This window comes from Erythranthe guttata, chromosome 4 (genome assembly GCF_056151865.1).
Source record: "Erythranthe guttata isolate IM_541 chromosome 4, IM_541, whole genome shotgun sequence".
Lineage (NCBI taxonomy): Eukaryota > Viridiplantae > Streptophyta > Magnoliopsida > Lamiales > Phrymaceae > Erythranthe > Erythranthe guttata.
The window spans coordinates 19,930,346-19,950,208 of NC_142536.1; the positions used below are offsets into that span (position 1 = coordinate 19,930,346).

Genomic DNA, 19,863 nt, shown 5'->3' on the forward strand with positions numbered 1-19,863 from the left:
ATATTATATTATTATTAATAATTCCAATATAAGAGACAAAACATTATTATTCTATCTATTTTTTATATACTTTGAGAATCACTAGACATACAATATTCAATTCAATTTACATACATACAAATGAATTTGTTTATCTAGTTAGTTAAATTTGAGCTCGCAACTTACTATTCTTGCACTACATGTTAAGTGTGAGATGGCTTAATTTTCACTTTGCACCCTCGAGATGCACTATTTTCGTAGTTTGCACCCTTAAAAAAATTTGTGATATTTTGCACCTTCAAAACATATTTAATCGTTCATAATGCATCATATTCTATTTTTCGGTTGTATTTTCTGATTGGACAATACAAATTTAAAATCAAGTATTTGCCGGTTTAAATATATTGTCTAATTTCTAATAGCTTCAAAGATATTAGACTTTGTTTCATTAAAAAAAATCATGTAGCACCCGCAAAAAAAATAGATTTGATACTTTGCACCCTGGAAAATACATTATAGCTTTGCACCCTGCAGTAAAAGTTGATGAAGAGATGATAAAAAAATTAGCCAATGCCAGAAAATATGACCAGAAAATAAAGGCGGGTGCATTTTGAACGATTAAATATGTTTTGAAGATGCAAAGTATCATAACTTGTTTTTAGGGGTGCAAACTGCCAAAATGATGCATTTCGAGGGTGCAAAGTGAAATTATGCTAAATTTTATTATTTAAGGACACTCTAAGAAAGACTATATATGTAAGCAAGCTATATTTTATGTGCATTATTTTGGTAAAATATCACAACCAATAGTATATTATAATTGAATATATATATATATTTTTTTTTGCACAATAATTTTCAAACCACACTAGAGATAATATATTTATATATATATATTTATTTATTTATGTGTGTGATAGTGTGAGTGCAAAGGGAATTTAAATAATGTGGGAATAATGTATGTGGAAACGATGCATGCACTACAACAAAATGTGCTTATAAGGACACAAATAAACGTCCCAACATATACCATATTGAGGCACTTATAGTTTTAGGGGCAAAAAAAATATGTGTCGCGTAGTTGTATGTCGCAATAGCTCATGGGACACTTATTTATGCCCTTAAAACAAATTCCTTTCGAGACACTTATATATGTCCAAATAGACTATTTTTGAGGCACAAATATATGTCTCATAAATATACAATACGCGTAATAAATAAACTGTGTTGGGACACTTATTATAGAGAACATATATCTATATGTGTCTCCAAAAGATTGTCATACGACATTTATAATTGTCTCTTAATATACTTATAAGGACATTTTTTAATATCCTATTAAAATCTTATCAGCACAATTATTTTTAAATCGAATAAATTTTACAATATTTAAAAATATTCAAATAAATATTACAGGATGCTCAAAATTCTTATTAAATGGGTAAAATCAAATGTCGTAACTAATTTTTGGAATATCATATGATAGTATCCAAACTAAACTTCCAATCCACATGCATAATTTAAATCATGCTATAACTACACTTTAAAAGTACATAGAAAATAAACGTGCATATAAGAAATAAAAATTAACATTCAAAAGTTTCAACAATGAAGGCAAAGTATTAGTATAATCAATCTCCAAAGAACAACAATATTCAAAGATACGAGAAATTCTCTAACAAAACAATAGTGAGACAAAATCTAGAATCAAATTCAGTGTCCTAAGTTATTTGAAAAAAAAAAGATGAAAAACATCGTGTTACCAAATCATTATATGCTCGCACTACACTACGAACTCAAATTATGATTCAACCCCCATCGCCTTGATTTTATTAATAATGAAATTCATCATCCAAAGCGACCTGCATGTACACAAATATGTATTAATTATAAATAAATAGTAAAATATTATCTCCATTCAGACAAATTTACTACATATATCAACAAATTCATTCACCATCAGTAAAGAGAATAGACTAGAATAATAAAAGGATTACCAAATCAACTAGACCTATGAAAAGAAAACCAATAAATAAAATAGATTACCAAAAAAAAAAACTAAATCAATTGTCTATGTAAAGGAAACCATTCACTCTGCATGAAATCAAACTCTTGCTGACAATTATATTCCTATTTTTTAAGGTCACCAATGTACTTAAAATTCAAAGTTGTAAATTGAAAAAATGATCTGGTGGTAGTTATATTTCATTGTACTGTTCATGGTTGAATTCAACAGTATATCAAAAAAAATCCATGCATTTGGTCCATTTAAGTATCAATATTATGTAAGTAAAGCAAAATTAAAATATTTACCAACAAACATTAACTAACAGAGATAACAAGTTCAATCTATATCTCCCAATAAGTTAATATTAAGCATCAACAAAAGACGATAATGTAGATATAAAAATAATTTAAAGATGTTGAAGGATCAAATAGACATACCAATGATATGGGCCAAGCAACTGGTACTCCGATAGCATTTCCAATGGTTTGAATATGATTATAGGGTAAAACTAATCTTGCATCTTTGTTTACCGGATATTGAATGACAACTTGGCAAAAGTCGGGCCCCAAATCTATTCCATTTACGCTGATATGGTCCATCTTGTCCACTATACCAGTTGCCACTATTTCATTCATATTTGCAAGACTTTTCAAAACAACATAAGAACCACCCTGTGAACGAGTTTTTGCTAATTAGTGCATCAAATATATACAAAAAATTATATATATAACAAATTACATGTTTTATTTTTGTTACCTTGATAGACGTAGAAAGTGAACTTGTTCTAAATGAGTGTTCCTCATTTGAAACTGATAACGAAGGACTTTGAGCACCAACTTGCTCACTTAAAAATGCATTAGGAACATAAAAAGAATCATTTTGTTCATTTGGAGTCGCGATTGGAGATTTTTCAGGAGCAATTTCCTGTTCTGGAAAGCTTTCAGCTTCAAGTTGTCCATCTGATTGACCTACGTGAACATTTGCTGACAATGTATCATATTTTTTCATTGCTTCCAAATACTTCGTTTTGTACTCCATGGCCTTCCTAAGAAGCGTAGAACGGCTAGGTTTTTCCCCATAAACATCAGCTGGTGTAACTCCCAATCCATACATGCGTACATGTCCATCCTTATCTTTACCCATTACTTTTGCAAATAAATCATCATCATTGTACATGTTGCTATCTTGGTGATTGTCTATGTTTTGAGAATATTGAGGAGCTAGTTGTCTCATTTTTCCCTAAAACAAAGTTAGTCATCCAAGTAAATGTAAATAAAATACTACCCATGTCAAGCAAACTACGAACATAAAAAAATATAAAAATATTATCTAAATTAAATTATATACATAAACTTACAACTACTCCTTTTACCGCCTCACTTGTCGATGAACTATCTTCCTTATAATAGCATTCTTCAAATAATTCCGCTCGTGTAGGATATCTTCCAAGTTTTTCCTTCTACATATAAATTAGTAATTATATTCAAAAGTTAAATATTAATCATAAACAAGAAAGTAATATTAATTAACAAGAAATAATATTACCAATTTTTCTTTCACCACAGCAAAACTTTTCTTGCCCATACAATGAAACAACTTTAGCTCACCACGACTATTTTTATTCTTTTTGCTTCGTTCCTAAAGTAGTAGGAGTTTTAAGTATGAGAGTAAAGTGAAGACATGGAAGATAATAATAATATCATAAATTATATATAAAAAAAAGTAAGAGTGATATGTATTAATTATAGTGATGTGTAATTCATACCTTCGACTTATCAGACATCCAGTGATGAACTAGAGACTTATATTGATCTTCATTGACTCGATCGGGTATTTTTGTTGTTTGTTGATCAGTAGAGATATCTGGATCAAAATTCAAACTCTTCACAGAACTTTTCCAATTTCTCCACTTTTTGTTTATGGACCTCAAAATGTAACTTTCATGTCCCGGTGGTAATTCAAATCTTGCCTACGCATATAAAATACTAACATCAATAAGATATATATTTACACTAGTTTAAAACTAATTCATTACCTTCAACTAGATTTAAAATATCTGAAAATTTGATTCATTACCTTTACAATCTTAAGCATTTCTTCCTTATATGAATAAGGCATCAGTCTCCAATCTTCATAGTTAAGGGGACAATATCTTCCATTCCTAGCAATCGTACCCAAAAAATGAGACAAAGTGCTTGTCTTATCTTGATCTTTTGGCTGTCCAAGTTCGTTGAATGAAACAACAACAAGTTCATCTGGTTGTTGTCCCCAAACCTTAGGCATACAAGTAGCTCCTCTCACCCTTTTTTGTTTATTGTCGACTGCATTAATTAAGAATATACCAATTTGAAGTACGAAAATAGCAAAAGTATACAGTAAATTGCGATAAAGAAAAGTTTCTACCAATATCAACCACATTCTCCACAATATCGACCATATTGTCATTGCCAGAAGGATCACAAGCATTAGCAAAAACACCATCAGTTATTTGACATGTAGGTACATGAACATTAGACTGTAAAGTAGTTGCTTTGGATCGATTTGATCTCATATCAAGCTGCCCTGCAACTTAACATGAGAAAGTTAGTGCATAAAAAAATATGATTAAGTAGTAAAACATAAAATTAAAATTAAAATTATAATTAAGACGATTTTGAGGTTACGGTTTAAATTCGAAGCTTGGTCAGATCGCGAAGTTGTTGATTTGAGCTGAGTTGAATGCCTACCTAGTTCACCTGGAACTTAAAATAAAGAGATTAGTGAAACATGAATATAATTAACTACTAAAAATACAAAAATATGATTAATTTAATTCTGAGTTTATTTGAACTCGTACCAAGCTGAAGTGTGTTAAAATAAAAAAAATATATTGGATAAGCAATATGATTAATTGATGAAACATAAAAGAAAAACAGAAGAATTTAATTAAGTCGGTTTTAATATTATGATTGTGAGAAAAAAAAATTAGAGTTTGGTCAGAGGAAAGGAAGTGCTTTTGGTTGATTTGAATTCACACCTAGTTGACCTGCTGTAACTTAGAATAAATAAGTTAATGCAGGAAACAATATGATTAACCAGTAAAACATAAAAGTAATTTTTTAGCAATATAATTAAGTTTATTCTGAACTTACGATTTTGACAAGATTTTAAGTTGGAAGGTTGGCCAGGATGCTCAAATGCTTCACACGTTATACGCTTGCTATGAGGAGGACGATTTTTTGGAGCCATAATCTGTAAAGTAAAACAAAACAAAAATTTATGAGGTTATTATAAACATTATTAAGTAAAGAGATTATTTTTTTAAGAGAAATAACTTACCAACCAAGAACTCAAGTAATGTGTATAATTAGCATCAACGAGATTCAAATAAAAGATTAAAATGCAAGAGTAGACAAATAAATGCACTTAAAACAATTCGAAAGCAGAAATTAAAGGAACACTTAATTATAGTTCAAGTATATATTCGTTGGAATAAAAAAAATTCCTAAACCATAACTCCATCTACATCTCCCCTAACCCAAATGTGTTCATCTCCATCATTCAATTGGGCATTAAAATCATTATTAGCATGAAGTGTATCTATATCGAAATTCGAGACTGGATTCATGTCAAACGAATCTCTCGCAGTTGTCTTCACAACTACACGCCACCCCTTCTCGTTCGGGTCATCTACATAAAAAATTTGTTGTGCCTGGCTTGCTAAGATGAAGGGTTCACTATTTTGCCGTGCTCGAGAAAAATTAACCAAGGTGAAACCATATTCATCTTGCTTCACTGCGCTTCCTGTTGAGACCCAATCACAATCAAACACTACAACTTTTCTCCCCTCAGAGTATTCAAGTTCAATTATATCATTTAATACCCCATAGTAAGTGACATCTCCAATAATTGGATTATTGTCACTTCTACTTGCAAAACTACTAGTTTGTGCTGTGACAACCACACCACTGTTTTGTGTCTTCCTTCTATTCTCAGTAGTTTTTACATGGAACCGAAAACCATTGATAATAAATCCACGATATCGCTTTCCAGATGGATTAGGACCTCGAGCTAAGGCCCTCAATTCTTTCGAAACTTCATTTCCAGCAAGATGTAATCCTTCAACCTATTTGATTTTGATTCTATATTAGAAAACCATATGAAATATAAAATCAAAAAAATTAAAAAATAATAAAATAAAAAATTATATGACATGTCGTACACGATTATATAACCAATTGGCAAAAGTTTCACTGCTGATTCTTTCAATATCTCTTTTGTTGAGGCGAGGGTTTGCAGCTTTTACTATGGCCTTGTGTTCTCTGTAGAAAATTTACACATGAAAAATATAAATATACAACAATAAAAATAAAGTTCATTATTTTTTTATATAAAATATCTTACTCAATGAAAGAGTCAGCTTCACCGCAATTGAACAAAATATATTGATGTGCCTTGGTATATATTTTCTTATCAAGAACTATGCAATTTCTTCTCCCAATATGACGTCCGGGATAAGAGTAGATAGGAAACTCTAATGTGCTCTCACCACGAATATCCTCATTCCTATGAAGCTTGTTAAATTTAGTCTCCACATCCTCAAAGTATCTAGAACAAAAGTTTAAGCATTCTTCCATCAAATAACCTTCGGCAATCGAACCCTCAGGACGACTTCGGTTACGAACATATGATTTTAATGTCGATAAATACCTGTAGTTGAAATACATAATAAAATTAATTATTTTTTAGTACAAATTAATCAAGAAAATAAATAAAAATTACCTTTCAATAGGATACATCCAACGGTATTGTACTGGTCCTCCAAGTCGAGCCTCATATGCCAAATGTATTGTTAAATGAACCATGACATCAAAAAAAGATGGGGGGAATATTTTTTCCAACTCACAAAGAATATTGGAAATTTCTTCTTCCAAACGAATTAAATCTTGGGGATTAAGAACTTTAGAACACAACTCTCTAAAAAAGGTGCACAAGTTAATCAAAGGTGTTCGAACGTGCTTCGGTAAAAGTTTACGCAAACTAATCGGAAGCAATTGTTGCATCAATATATGATTGTCATGGCTTTTTAGACCGGAGAGTTTAAATGGTTTAGCTTGCACACGCTTGGAAATATTGGAAGCATATCCATCTGGAACTTTAACATTCTGTAGGATCTCAAAAAATACTTCTTTCTCCTTTTTGCTCATTGAAAAGGATGCAGCAGGCAAATACTTTCTTCCAGATTCAAGAATAGTAGGATGAAGTGCATGTCTTATTCCCATATCTTTTAAATCCAGACGGGAGTTTTCATGGTCCTTTGTTTTTCCTTCCAAATTTAGTAAAGTACCAAGTACATTATCGCAAACGTTTTTCTCTATATGCATTACGTCCAAGTTGTGACGCAGTATGATATCTTTCCAATACGGCAAGTTAAAGAATATACTTCTTTTTTTCCAGTTGTAAGGAAGAGTAGGATTATCATTCACTTTCTTCCCGAATTTCACATTTAACTCACCTAAGTCCTCAAGTATTTTATCCCCTGTTAAAGGTAAAGGTGGTGTGCCATGCTCCTCTTTGCCATCAAAAGAATTAGCATCTTTTCTATAAGGATGATTAGAGCTTAAAAATCTACGATGACCCATGTAACACTGCTTTCGACTTCGATATAAGTATTTAGACCATGTGTCTTTATGGCACATTGGACAAGCTAGTTCCCCTTTCGTACTCCAACCGGATAAATTTGCATATGCCGGAAAATCATTAATGGTCCACAATAAAGAGACACGCATATTAAAATTTGTCTTGCTTGATGCATCATATGTTTCGACCCCATTCCACAATTCCTTTAGTTCTTCTACCAAAGGTTGTAAGTACACATCAATGTTATTCCCAGGAGATGATGGACCAGGTATGAGTAGAGTCAAAAAGAAAAATGGCTCTTTCATGCACATCCATGGAGGTATGTTATATGGGGTCACTATCACAGGCCATGTACTGTGAGTGACACTTAAAGTTTTAAATGGACTGAATCCGTCTGAAGCTAGACCAAGTCTTACATTTCGGGAATCTTTTGCAAATTCTTTATGTTGACGATCAAAGGCATGCCACACAGGAGAATCGCTAGGATGTCTCATGCATCCATCCTTAGTGCATTCTTCTTTGTGCCATCTCATTAAAGATGCTGTCTTAGATGACATAAAGATTCTCTGAAGCCTAGGTGTAAGGGGAAAATATCTCAACACCTTAGTTGCAATTTTTTTAGGCTTCACAGATGAATCTTCTTCATCAGGTACATCATTTTGACTTTGCTTATATCTTGGTGTGTTACAAATATGACAAAATGTGTCATTTTCATGTTTTTTCCAGTATAACATGCAATCATTAGGACACGAATCAATCTTGATGCAAGAGAGTCCTAATGCCCCAATAATCTTTTGCATTTCATAATAAGACTTAGGCAAAGACTCAGTCACATCAGGAAAAGCCTCTTTCAACAACTCAAGTAGCAGTGTAAATGTTTTGTTAGACCATTTACCCATGCATTTCAAGTGAAATAATCGTAGAATAAATGCAAGTTTTGAAAACTTCTTACACCCAGGATATAATTCTTGCTGGGCATCACCTAGTAACTTGTAAAAAGTTTTAGCTTGTTCATTAGGTTCTTCTCTCGTGCTTTCATCTGGACCTTTAATCCCAAAAGCATCATGTACCAAATCATCCATATCATCGAACATATCAGATTGATCAAAATTATCAAATCTAGTTTGACTAGATGATGTATCTTCCCCGTGTATAACCCAATGCGTATAACCTTTAATAAATCCATCTACAAGAAGATGCTCTTTTGCTATCTCTCTACTTGCCCATTTTGCATTTTTACAGTATTTGCACGGACATATAATTTTTCCATTGAGAGATACATTAGCAAAAGCCATGTCTAGAAATTGGTTTAACCCATTTTTATATACTTTTGTAGACCTTGGTTTATGCATCCAACTCTTATCCATTACGACCCTACTGAAATAAAATATTGCACATTAACAACAAATAAACATGTGAACATCATACTCATATGATCTGAAAGATGTGCTTCAAGTAATAATAATTTTCATGACATAATAATATAAAACAAAAGGGCTGGGAAGAAAGCAATAACAAACCTTTTTCGTCACACTTATAACCAAATAATTATTAGGTTTGCGTTTGCGACTTGTAACAAGATAACAAAAATCGAGATGCATATCAAGTTAGAGGTACAAAACAATCATTTGTTCTAGATCTGTAGTAACGTTAAGAAACTAAGGTACTGATAAGTTTGGATCTAGATGAAAATATATATGTCACCCTAGATGTTGCTTCTTATTATACCAAACTTATCTTATAGAACACATTTTACGCAAGAAGGTTATGATAGTCCAAATGTACCTTATTGAAAAATAAAACATCATTGTGATAAAAAAACACGAACCTGAACAGCCGTAATACTTATTCCACGATCAAAAACTTCAGAGCGATGCGTAACCCCTACAATTATTTAACATAGATGTGTTATTATCACTTATCCCAAACGAAAAATAGATATAACAAGTAGGATAAATACTATAGCGAATCCCTGGTAGAATCACGTAATATACAATTAGTTAGCTTAAGATAAATAAATCATCGAAATTATCGATGTTGAACTTTTTACTGATAGAAAATTTTATCAGCTAGTACTATCAAAATTAAGTACACAGATGACATTACAGAAACATATATACATATATTCATACAGGAAAGATGGATGTAAGATGAAATAAATAGTAATATATATAATGCTTTGTCTAGGAAAATCACACCAGTCAAGAATAAAAAAGGAAAAGAGTACCACATTAGAAAGTCATTCTTCTTCACATGTCCAGAAAAACAAATAATTTCTTTATAGAACTTTTATGAAAAAACTAGTATTTTTCTCCTACAATTTCCCAACCTCTTTTTTCGGAAAATCACAGAGGTTGACATGAGAATTAATTTCTAGCATATTGTTATTTCTATTTTCAATTTATACATATACATACATACAAACTTATATAAACTACAAAATCACAATTTAGGGCTTCTAATTTAATTACTGGGAATTGAAAATCGGAGGGATAAATTTCAATCTCAATTACCGTAAAGAAAAATCAGTGCCCAAATTACTTCAGAACTCGATTAGAATCTTCTCTTTCTCGTTGTTGCTGGTGAAATAAAAAAAAAAAAAAAAAAGATGAAGGCCGTCGTTGTTGGAAGGAAGACGCAGGGTTTTTTTTTGAGAAATACGGTGTATTTGGGAAGAGAATTGGGGAAAACTAAAATACCGCGAAGTATTGGCGGTATACTTTTAGTATCTCCGTAATGTGTATATGCATAGCCCCACTAAGACTATGGCCCACCAAGCCATCTTCTCTTGACCTTTTCAATTACGGATATATGTGGAATAATAAATTGCATATATTGTATTTTTTTATTGCATAAATTGCATATATTCAATTAGTGTCCCTATAGGTTTTAAAATTAATTAAAAAAAACTAAATATCCTTATAAATTATATTTGAGGCATTTATAAAAATATGTCCTAAAAAAATAAATGCCGCTATATATCTTATAAATAAGAAAATTTTATCAAGTGTCCCAACAAATTATATTTGAGGCATTTATAAAAAAATGTCCCCAATCTTATGTCGTAATAGCTACATTTTGTTGTAGTGATGGAGTCACGTCATATATATATTATATATAGGGACCAAAGATTTTGATAGCCTTTTTTGTATGTATACATATCAAATATATATAAATAATATATATTAATTGTAGTACATGCTGATACGTATTAAATTGTACTGGTATTTCAAAAGTTTGTGATGTTGATTTTCTTTTTTTTTTTCTTTTTAGTGGGTCTACAGTAGTTTGTGAGTAATTTTATTTAAGAACAATATTAATTAAAATAATATAATTTAATGTATAGTTAGTGACACTATTAGTTAACATACATAAAGATAATATTAATTATTTTAAAATTCTGAAAAAACCCATTCATCTCAATATATACCTCAATACACACAAAAGATTAAAAAATATTTTATCAATTATTTGATGTAGAGATCCACGGGTGATTATTAACCGTTGATATTTAATCCGGTCAATAATTAAAATTCACCCGATGTATACAACGAGGTGTAATATCTCAATGACCTAGCCGATCGTATGACCGCCAAATTAAAGTGGATCAAATCCACTTTTCTGGATTTTTGATTAACCTAATCGAATATATAAACTTAAATTTGGGCAGACAAAATATACATTGATAATGTAAGGACATTAAAATTGGTAAAAAAAAATTTGTGATTGGATATTTGGATGGTGATTTAATGAAAAATATTATGGAACCCTTGATTCTCCTTGTCCCCCTGTACAGCTATACAACTCAGATTCCTCTTCCCTTATCTTATTGCCTTATTTTTTTTATTTTTTTTTTTTTTATGTATTTTTTTTTTTTTTTTTTTATTTCAATTTGTCACATTCTTAAGAGTCACATATTGGTCGACAATAACATAGGAGCCTAAATTATAGGCTCCCTAAATTAATAAAATGAAACGAATTTGATGCTATATGGTCGAATATCTCGATGAGTGTATAATTTAATTATATTGTATGTTTTTTTATTTTTAGATTTATTTTTTTTCATTTAACCTTCAGATGATTTTTATTCAAGTTGCTTTGAAAAGTTGACTCCGAAATCTACAACTTTAATAGTTTAGATTTTTCGAAATTTGAACTGTCATGAACGATATATCTGAATATGTCAAGAAAAAATCTAAATATATCTATATACGATTTAACAAATACCAAATATTTCTCAATTTAATACCTATTTGTTGAGGACCTAATATAATTTTTTTTTCCAACTTTTTCTTAGTTTAATACCAACTACAGTATAACCTCGATAAATTAATAACTTCGCTTAAATAATAAACTTTCCCGAATCCGACTCGGGGACAACGTGCTAAATTAATAATTCGCTAAATTTATAAGATAATACACATTAGAAAATTTTAAGAAGCCCCATATAATATATAAATTAATAATGCATAACAATAATTCTTAAATTACATGGTACAGTGCATATTATATATATCTATGAAGCCTTAATGCAATATAATTTAATTGTCGTTTGTTTCTTGTTGAAATTCACATTACTATCAATCTCGTCGCTTACTTTGCTTAACATGGTTAGAAGTTAGAACTTTCGATATAGTTTTCTCATAGCTCAACATAAATTGTTCTATACCATTACTGCTTTAAGAGTTTCCGTTCGTGAAACGAGCTCTATAGTGCACTGAACTAATGGTACAATGAATAATATACACGTAAAAAAATTAAAAAAAAATATGCATTTATTAAAAATAATAATAAAAATAATTTCATAAATTAATAAATTAATACTTATTAATTTATCGATAAGTTAATATTTCGCTAAATTAATGAAATTTTGATGGTCCCAACTATATAAATTTATAGAGATTTAACTGTACATATTAACTGAAAGTACAAAAATATCCCCTATTAAAATATACAAAAAATAAATAAAAAATACCCTCCCTCTCCTCAAAACCGGCCGATGGGCTATCCAATCACCGCACAACCGCCGCACCACCACCGGACTTGTACACCGCTACCCCCACCGCCCCCACTGCCCATTTACAACCGCCATCGTTCTATCGAAACTTACAAACAACAGTATTTTAAATGTTGTAGTCGATTTCATTTGATTCGAACCAAACATTAACGACCTTCTTGTTAGAGTAGGTGACCAACAAGCCAACATGTGGCTGTGGTCTTTCGTATTTATTATTGTAATAAACGAACCTTTATTCGTATTAATGATAAAACACCTTGGCATTCTATATCTTTGTCCCTTTGTCACAAGCATAGATATAGTCCTTACAGTTATTACAAGTACTAGTAATTGATCGTTAGGATCGTGAGATATTTACTTAAGTATTATAACTGTTAAACGTGTTCCTAGTCGAAGGGTTACGCCACTAATGAGGATATCGGCCTTTCCCATTAAGACTAGCACTTAGTGTATGTGTACTGCATCTCATCAGTAAACGGTATTGTGATATCGGCATGCATAAGTGGGTGCTCGTAAGTTGACGAGTTCACTGAACTCCCTCACCCTAGAAATCTCTAAGTGGTTCCCAATAATCGAGTAGAGATATCTATGGTATAGTTGTACACCATTAGTCCTTATGACCTAGACATCACCGTGACTTCACTAGAGGACCACACTACACCAAAATGGACATTTTCTAACGGCACAAATATGTGATTTCTAACAGATATATCTGTTAGTAATTACTAACGGATATTATCTGTTAGAATTAAACATATCCGTTACAATTAATACTAAACTATTTTTTTCTTGAACCGTAAATGTTTAATAATTATTCTAACGGCAAATATCCGTGAGTGCTATAGTTATCCAAGTATTATAATAATTAAATAAATTAAAATCATTTTCACATCAGCTATTTTACATTTGATTTACTTCTCCACATTTTTTTATAATTTCACATTTCCCTTCTTTTTCCCAGCAAAACCTTCGATGGCTTTTGCTGGCTGCCATGGCTTGCCATCTTTGCTCTCAACCGCCCCACTACCGTCACCGCCACGTCCGTTGCTGCTGATACTGCCGCCGCCGCCGCAAAGCCCTCAAATATTTCAGGTTTTCTCTCTCTTCGCGTTTTAGGTTTTTTTGCAGAACAGACCCTAAATTTGATTTTTGTTTTAAATTAAGTGAAGTTTGATTTTATTTAGGGTTCTTAATCATATGCAATGATTATTTTCATATGTATTTTCGATTTCCTTCACCATTAATCTATATCTTACGGTTATTTTACCGATCTAATAAACCTGTATTGAGTACTGATACCATTTTTTATTTTTGATTTTTTGTCATGGGTGCGTGTTTATTTTATCGATTAAAAAATTAAAACTGATTCTTTGGTGTGTTTTTCCTTAAATCTGCCATAGGAGTGGAGATACAAGGCTGGTCGGCAGAGGTTGTATGGATTTGGTTTCATGTGTAAGATCTCTAATATATATGGCTATGTGGGTAAATAAATATATTCACTTGTTTGTATTCGATTTAGGAGAGTTTAAGTTTTCTCCACCGATTGTGCAGGAAAGGTGCGGGCCTTATCTCAAGGTAAAGTTCGAGATATCCTCAGAACACATTCTCATGTGTGGAAAGATTCACATTACGTTGAAGTTGCTACCTTGACTAGGTATACAAGGTGATTGGACATGAATTGAGATTTACTGCTCCTCATTTTGAATTAACTAGCCATATAAATATTTATCTTTCAAGATTCTGTCAATTATATGTTCTTTGAATAACCGTTCAGATTTTGATTTGACCATTTACATTGTATACACTAATAATCTAGTTAGAAGTTTAAGGCCTGGAGATTTTGACAGACATGTCACCGTCGATAGGCTTGATGTTGCTCGTAGAGTAAAGATTCTTCAATCTTCGGGTCAGTTATCTCTTATGGAAACTGTTATATATATACTCCGGCTTAATCTGCTATAAGTTTATATGCTTTAGTTTGAAAATCTTTGGAAATATATTGTTGTGCATATTTTGTCGAACTTCGAGTTAATTTATATTGTATTTAGGTGTCTTCATCTAGATTTCAAATCTTATATCAAACTTGTTCTATTTTCATTGGGTTTGGTTGGCCATATTAAGGTATAGAGATGATCTTTGCAATATTTGTAGTAAATCTGTAACGAATTATCGCTTTTTTGAAGGATGTTGAATTTGATAAGGTTCCATATAGAAGAACACCAGGTTTCACCCAGAGCAGATTTGCAAAACCTGATGAATGAAGCGCAACCATACTTGCAGCCAGACGTGAGCTTAAGGATGTGAAAAATGGTATAAACTATTTTTTTGACAAAGTATTATCATGAGTTGAGCATAGAGAGGGGTTTTTTTTATCTTTTGATTTCCTTAACTTTCTGATAACCATTGAATTCAGCTCAAAATAATATGAATAGCAGAACTTGGGGATACGTAGATATCGCCCCCAGCTACATGTTATTGCAACAATGCTTGGTGGCATCAACTATGGATAACTTAATAATTCACCGATTTTATGGTACCCGACCGACATTGTTCAAGGAGTACGTTAATTTTCTTGAGAGTTGGTTAGTTGTATATGTGTTTATGTACTATGTTCTGTTATTTTGTATACATTTACATGAGTGTTAGGGACTTGTGGTTAATGCTTTGTAATGGTGGAATGTTCGTATCGGTTTTTTGAATTCATTTTGCTATTTGTATAATGTAGTACTTATGTAATGAATACGAGTTCCAAATTTAGTGCGCGTATATACATATATATATATATATATATATATATATATATATATATATATATATATATATATATATATATATATATATATATATATATATATATATATATATATATATATATATATATATATATATATATATATATATATATATATATATATATATATATATATATATATATATATATATATATGTGTGTGTGTGTGTGTGTGTGTGTGTGTGTGTGTGTGTGTGTGTGTGTGTGTGTGTGTGTCCGCGCGTGTGTGTGGATTATTTTTAATTTTTTTTTGTTTCTTTCTTTAATTTTTCTAACAGCTATATCTGTTAGGAATGTAGGTGGAAGTGTTACACTTTGAACTGTTACAAAGATATTGCTAACGGATAAAAATTGTTAGAAATATTTGTTTTTCTAACGGTTTATTAATTATGCTAACGGATTATATCCGTTAGTAATTTCAGGCCTTAAATTTCTAACGCAGTATTTCTAACGGTTTTACTCCGTTAGAAATATTTTTTGTAACGAATATATCTGTTAGAAAATAGCCTTTTTGGTGTAGTGCCAGCTGTATCGTGACCTGTCCCTGAGTTCCACCGAGGACCATCCCAAGGGCCAGTGTTCGTGCAGCCGAAATCTAGTGGGAGGTCTGTGCATTGTAGTCGGGGATTCGATCGCTAGAATAGTCTTGGATGTCCTGTGTGTTCTGAAAGTTTGTAATCATTCTAAGTCTCTAGCCAGAGCTGACTAAGTGATGATTAGAGAATTCGATTCTCTAAGTCATGCACGTGACGATTACAACACTTGGAACGATCGCACCGTCATTGAACATATAAAGAGGTCTCGATGAACCAATGCCTCTAGTTCAATCGGGACATATGAATCGAAGGGACCGTACTGTACGTTAACTATATCTGAAGGTTCTTGCAGGCACTTCATTTGTATCTAGGGAATCATGACGCGTAGTTGCTAGACGCCAATCTTGATTCGTTGGGTGATTAAGGTGAAACGAGTTTCATCTTAATCGTAACTCTAAGGGGACGAGTTTTGACCACAAAGGGTTGTGGGCCCACGGCTAGCTTACACCTGAACCATCGAGGGTCACACTGCTCGTGCACATGAGATATTTGAATAAACGGTCAAAGGTAAAATATGTTTATCTTTGCATGATTGGAAGTCAATATGATTGGGTCCAACATTCGTAATTTGGAATTATGAATGAGAATAAGAAAAGGAAAAGAATAGGCGAACGTATTAGTGAACCTTCTAAATCGGGAAGTTTCAAAATTTAGAAAGTGCACTGAATTAGGGTTTCCACTTTTGGAAAGTTGGAAATCGAGAGTTGGCACTCGTAATGACGAGGACATTATAATGATTCCGAAAATGTAATCGTTACAATTTTCCGATCATCGAATTGAGAGGGATGAGCAAGTAAAAGAACTAACGAACTTAAGCTGTTGGGCCCGGTCAACCTTAAGCCCGTTAGGGTTTTATGCAAGACATATAAATACATGATTTATAGGTCTTGCACACACACAACTAAGAGAACACACGTTCATAACCCTAGCCGCTGCCTCTCTCGATCAGCCACCCTCTCCCACGGCCACCACCACTGCGCCGTCGCCGGAAATTCGCCGGAATCGGCCACCCGTTGGCCGATCTCTTTCGGTATTCCTTTCCTTCTTTCTTTTCTTCCGTTATTCTGACTATTACGTGTCTAGTGCCACGTGTTTAGTTGATCGAAGTATACGAGGTGAAATCCAAGAGGAGGAAGATTGAAGAATCGAAGATGCGAGAAGGCAATTCTGAAAAACTGCTCTCGGATTTTCTGCGCTGTCCAGCGAGAAAATTCGCCATAAATCAACCGGTGATCGGATGGACGTGAAATTTTGACAGAAGCTTCACGACTCATAAATCTAAATTCTTCCAGAAGGAATTGTCCATCCAGTAAATATGCATGGAGATATTGAAGTCGGAGCAAGGCTGTAATTTCAGATCAGCAAACAGGTTGGATCAATAGGAGTGGGAAGAGCAGCTAGCCATCTTCTCGAGTCGTCATTCGATTCATGCTTCAAGGACAGCGCGTGAATCACACGCGCCGCCGTAGCTCGGATCATGGCCGTCGCTGCATTGCCGTTGCTGCCCCGGATTGCACGGATTGGTTTCCGTGGCAATCTAGCTTTGCTTAGTGCGCCTACCTCACGCTTCAAGAGGTAATGTTTCGAATCTATTGTCATTCGATTCGGTTACGTTTAAATTAATATATGCATGTTCGTTTTAATAAGAAACTTGTATGATTTTATGTGACTACATGAAATTGGTTTTATTATTGCGAGCATGACTATTTGATTTAAACGCGAGCATGCTAATTGATTTAATTTCGATTAAGTAATTAAGCATGTATGTTGTTTTAATTTCGCTGGAAGCGCAAAGGTACGCAATATATGTTGTTTTAATTTCGTTGGAAGCGCAAAGGTACGCAATTAATTGGTTTATATTATCGGGCATGTGCTTATGTGTTTTAAACTCGTTTAATTCGCATAAGATTTTTGTTTTCCGCTGCGTACGCGTGCCCGAAACCCAACACTTCTAAGATCATCTACAGCAAGGGAATGCACTTTGGAGCTACATGTAAGTATATTTTATGAATTAAATGATTTTTTTATTTTAATTTTATTAATTCAATATACTCGGAGAACATCATTAAGGTCTCAAAAAATAGATTAATTAGAAGTTTAAATACTATAATATCTTCAATTAGCAAGATGCTGCACTACCAACACTAATTATATAGTTAATGCAATCTTTTCATGCTAAGTCAACTCAAGAAATGATTTGTTGATCAAGAATATCTTGGCTAATTTAAAAAAAAAATTATCACTCGTACAATATATAATAACACAATAAATATTAATTAAACAATTAATTGATAAAATATATAACACCATTAATATTAAATTAATTGATACATAGCCGAAAGTATAAAATTCCCTGATAAATGAAGGCATATATGCTAAACCAATGGACTGATTCTGAGTTTGACTACCTTATATATGTTCATTTAATCCAGGAATCTGCCAGTTAATTAATCAATAAACTAATTACACTATGGAAACGTAATTAGTACTTGATTAACGTGTCATTTCGTACAGATTATGTTGTTATTAAATTTGAGTATCGACTTAGTGCCTTGACTAATAGTATTTTATTTTCCTAATTGCATTAAATTAACAATATTTAAGTCAAACGAGTACGATTAATGCGATCGACATGATTAGTGTTATGTTCAATTCATTAGTAAAACCACGAACCACAATATTATTGTTAATAAAATTATTCGAATTCTACTAATTTAATTATAATTTACGCATCCAAAGTGATTATATACATGAATGTGCGCATATACTGTTTGATTAAATCGAACTCGTCATACATGATTTATTCAATACGGTACACATGTTTCCTATGATTTATAGTCTATTGTAGGCGAGTGGAATTTACTCGATCGACGCGCGTTATTATTGTTTCAGAGTTCCTTTTTAAAAAAACTAGTAACTTACCCGTGCGATGCACGGGAATCTATTATAAGAATGAAATGTATTAACGACTAAAACACGACAAGGATATAAATTGAATACCTCTATGAATGAAAAGCGGGTGTGCTAATACAATTCATGGGTACAATTTAAAAAATGAAAATACGATATAATCCAAAAACTTAAAAATAATATATGTTCCATTTGATTCAAGTACCAAGTGAAACAAAATAAATGATAAAATAAAATATTAAAAACTATAAAATTGTGATTAAAAAAATAAATACTATTTGACCCAAATGTTACAACTATCTCGTCCAAGACATTCAAATTCTTAACGTGAAACTTAATTATCAAAGTAGTGTTTTACAACACATGCATTGATATCTTCTATAACTCGTCTAATTTCTTGCGATTAACATACACATTTTTTATTCTTCAAATACAATCAGTGATACACATTACTGAAACATGAATCGCCAAAAAGTGTAAGAAATAAATACAATTTATACTAAATGACCTTAATTAAAAAAAAATCATTGGAGTCGACAATAAAATTAACATAAAGTGCAAATAAATCTAACACAACAAAATAATTATACATATAAATAATATAAACAACAAATATGCATTTGAATGACAATATACATTTTTCGTGATGTACCTTCATAGCCGCTGAAAATTTTCTTTGTAGACAACATTGCAAGTAATATTACTCATAATACTAATACTAATACTATTACTAATATTGATAATGATATTGATACTGATACTGATACTAACACTAATACTGATATTGATATTAATATTGATACTGATACTGATACTCATACTAATACTCATACTTATGCTCATATTAATACCTATACTAATACTCATACTTGATACTGATATTGATACTCATACTCATGCTAATATTGAAACTGAAACTGATATTGTGACAAATACTACTATT

At 31.8% G+C, this 19,863-nt stretch overlaps 2 protein-coding genes and 2 long non-coding RNA genes across 4 annotated transcripts; 1 reads left to right on the top strand and 3 right to left on the bottom strand.

Annotated features, from left to right (window-relative positions):
- Positions 1-1,565: 1,565 nt before the first annotated feature.
- LOC148771367 (uncharacterized) lies at positions 1,566-4,302 on the bottom strand. Its single transcript, XM_088817328.1, has 7 exons — positions 4,064-4,302; positions 3,753-3,956; positions 3,533-3,625; positions 3,345-3,446; positions 2,744-3,226; positions 2,425-2,658; positions 1,566-1,841 (listed from the first exon to the last, which is right to left on the bottom strand). The coding sequence occupies exons 1-7, from the start codon at positions 4,268-4,270 to the stop codon at positions 1,812-1,814; spliced, it is 1,353 nt and encodes a 450-aa protein (XP_088673454.1). The 5' UTR covers positions 4,271-4,302; the 3' UTR covers positions 1,566-1,811.
- An 819-nt stretch (positions 4,303-5,121) lies between these two features.
- Positions 5,122-10,273, bottom strand: LOC105971318 (uncharacterized). The gene is made up of 3 exons (XR_016030967.1): positions 10,120-10,273; positions 9,435-9,490; positions 5,122-5,218 (listed from the first exon to the last, which is right to left on the bottom strand). It is a non-coding gene; the product is annotated as an uncharacterized LOC105971318 (long non-coding RNA).
- LOC105969303 (uncharacterized) lies at positions 6,745-9,002 on the bottom strand. The gene has a single exon (XM_088817330.1). It carries the CDS (start codon positions 8,971-8,973, stop codon positions 6,745-6,747), a length of 2,229 nt encoding a protein of 742 aa, XP_088673456.1. The 5' UTR covers positions 8,974-9,002.
- A 3,064-nt stretch (positions 10,274-13,337) lies between the features above and the next one.
- LOC148771368 (uncharacterized) lies at positions 13,338-15,366 on the top strand. The gene is made up of 5 exons (XR_016030968.1): positions 13,338-13,455; positions 13,585-13,715; positions 14,024-14,075; positions 14,175-14,529; positions 14,807-15,366. It is a non-coding gene; the product is annotated as an uncharacterized LOC148771368 (long non-coding RNA).
- Positions 15,367-19,863: the final 4,497 nt, after the last annotated feature.

Coding starts and splice junctions, on each gene's coding strand:
- LOC148771367 (XM_088817328.1), bottom strand. CDS start 4,270: ATGCCTAAGGTTTGGGGACAACAACCAGATGAACTTGTTGTTGTTTCA. Junction 3,957..4,063: donor AAATGCTTAAGATTGTAAAG/GTAATGAATCAA, acceptor TTATATGCGTAG/GCAAGATTTGAATTACCACC. Junction 3,626..3,752: donor GGATGTCTGATAAGTCGAAG/GTATGAATTACA, acceptor CTACTACTTTAG/GAACGAAGCAAAAAGAATAA.
- LOC105969303 (XM_088817330.1), bottom strand. CDS start 8,973: ATGGATAAGAGTTGGATGCATAAACCAAGGTCTACAAAAGTATATAAA.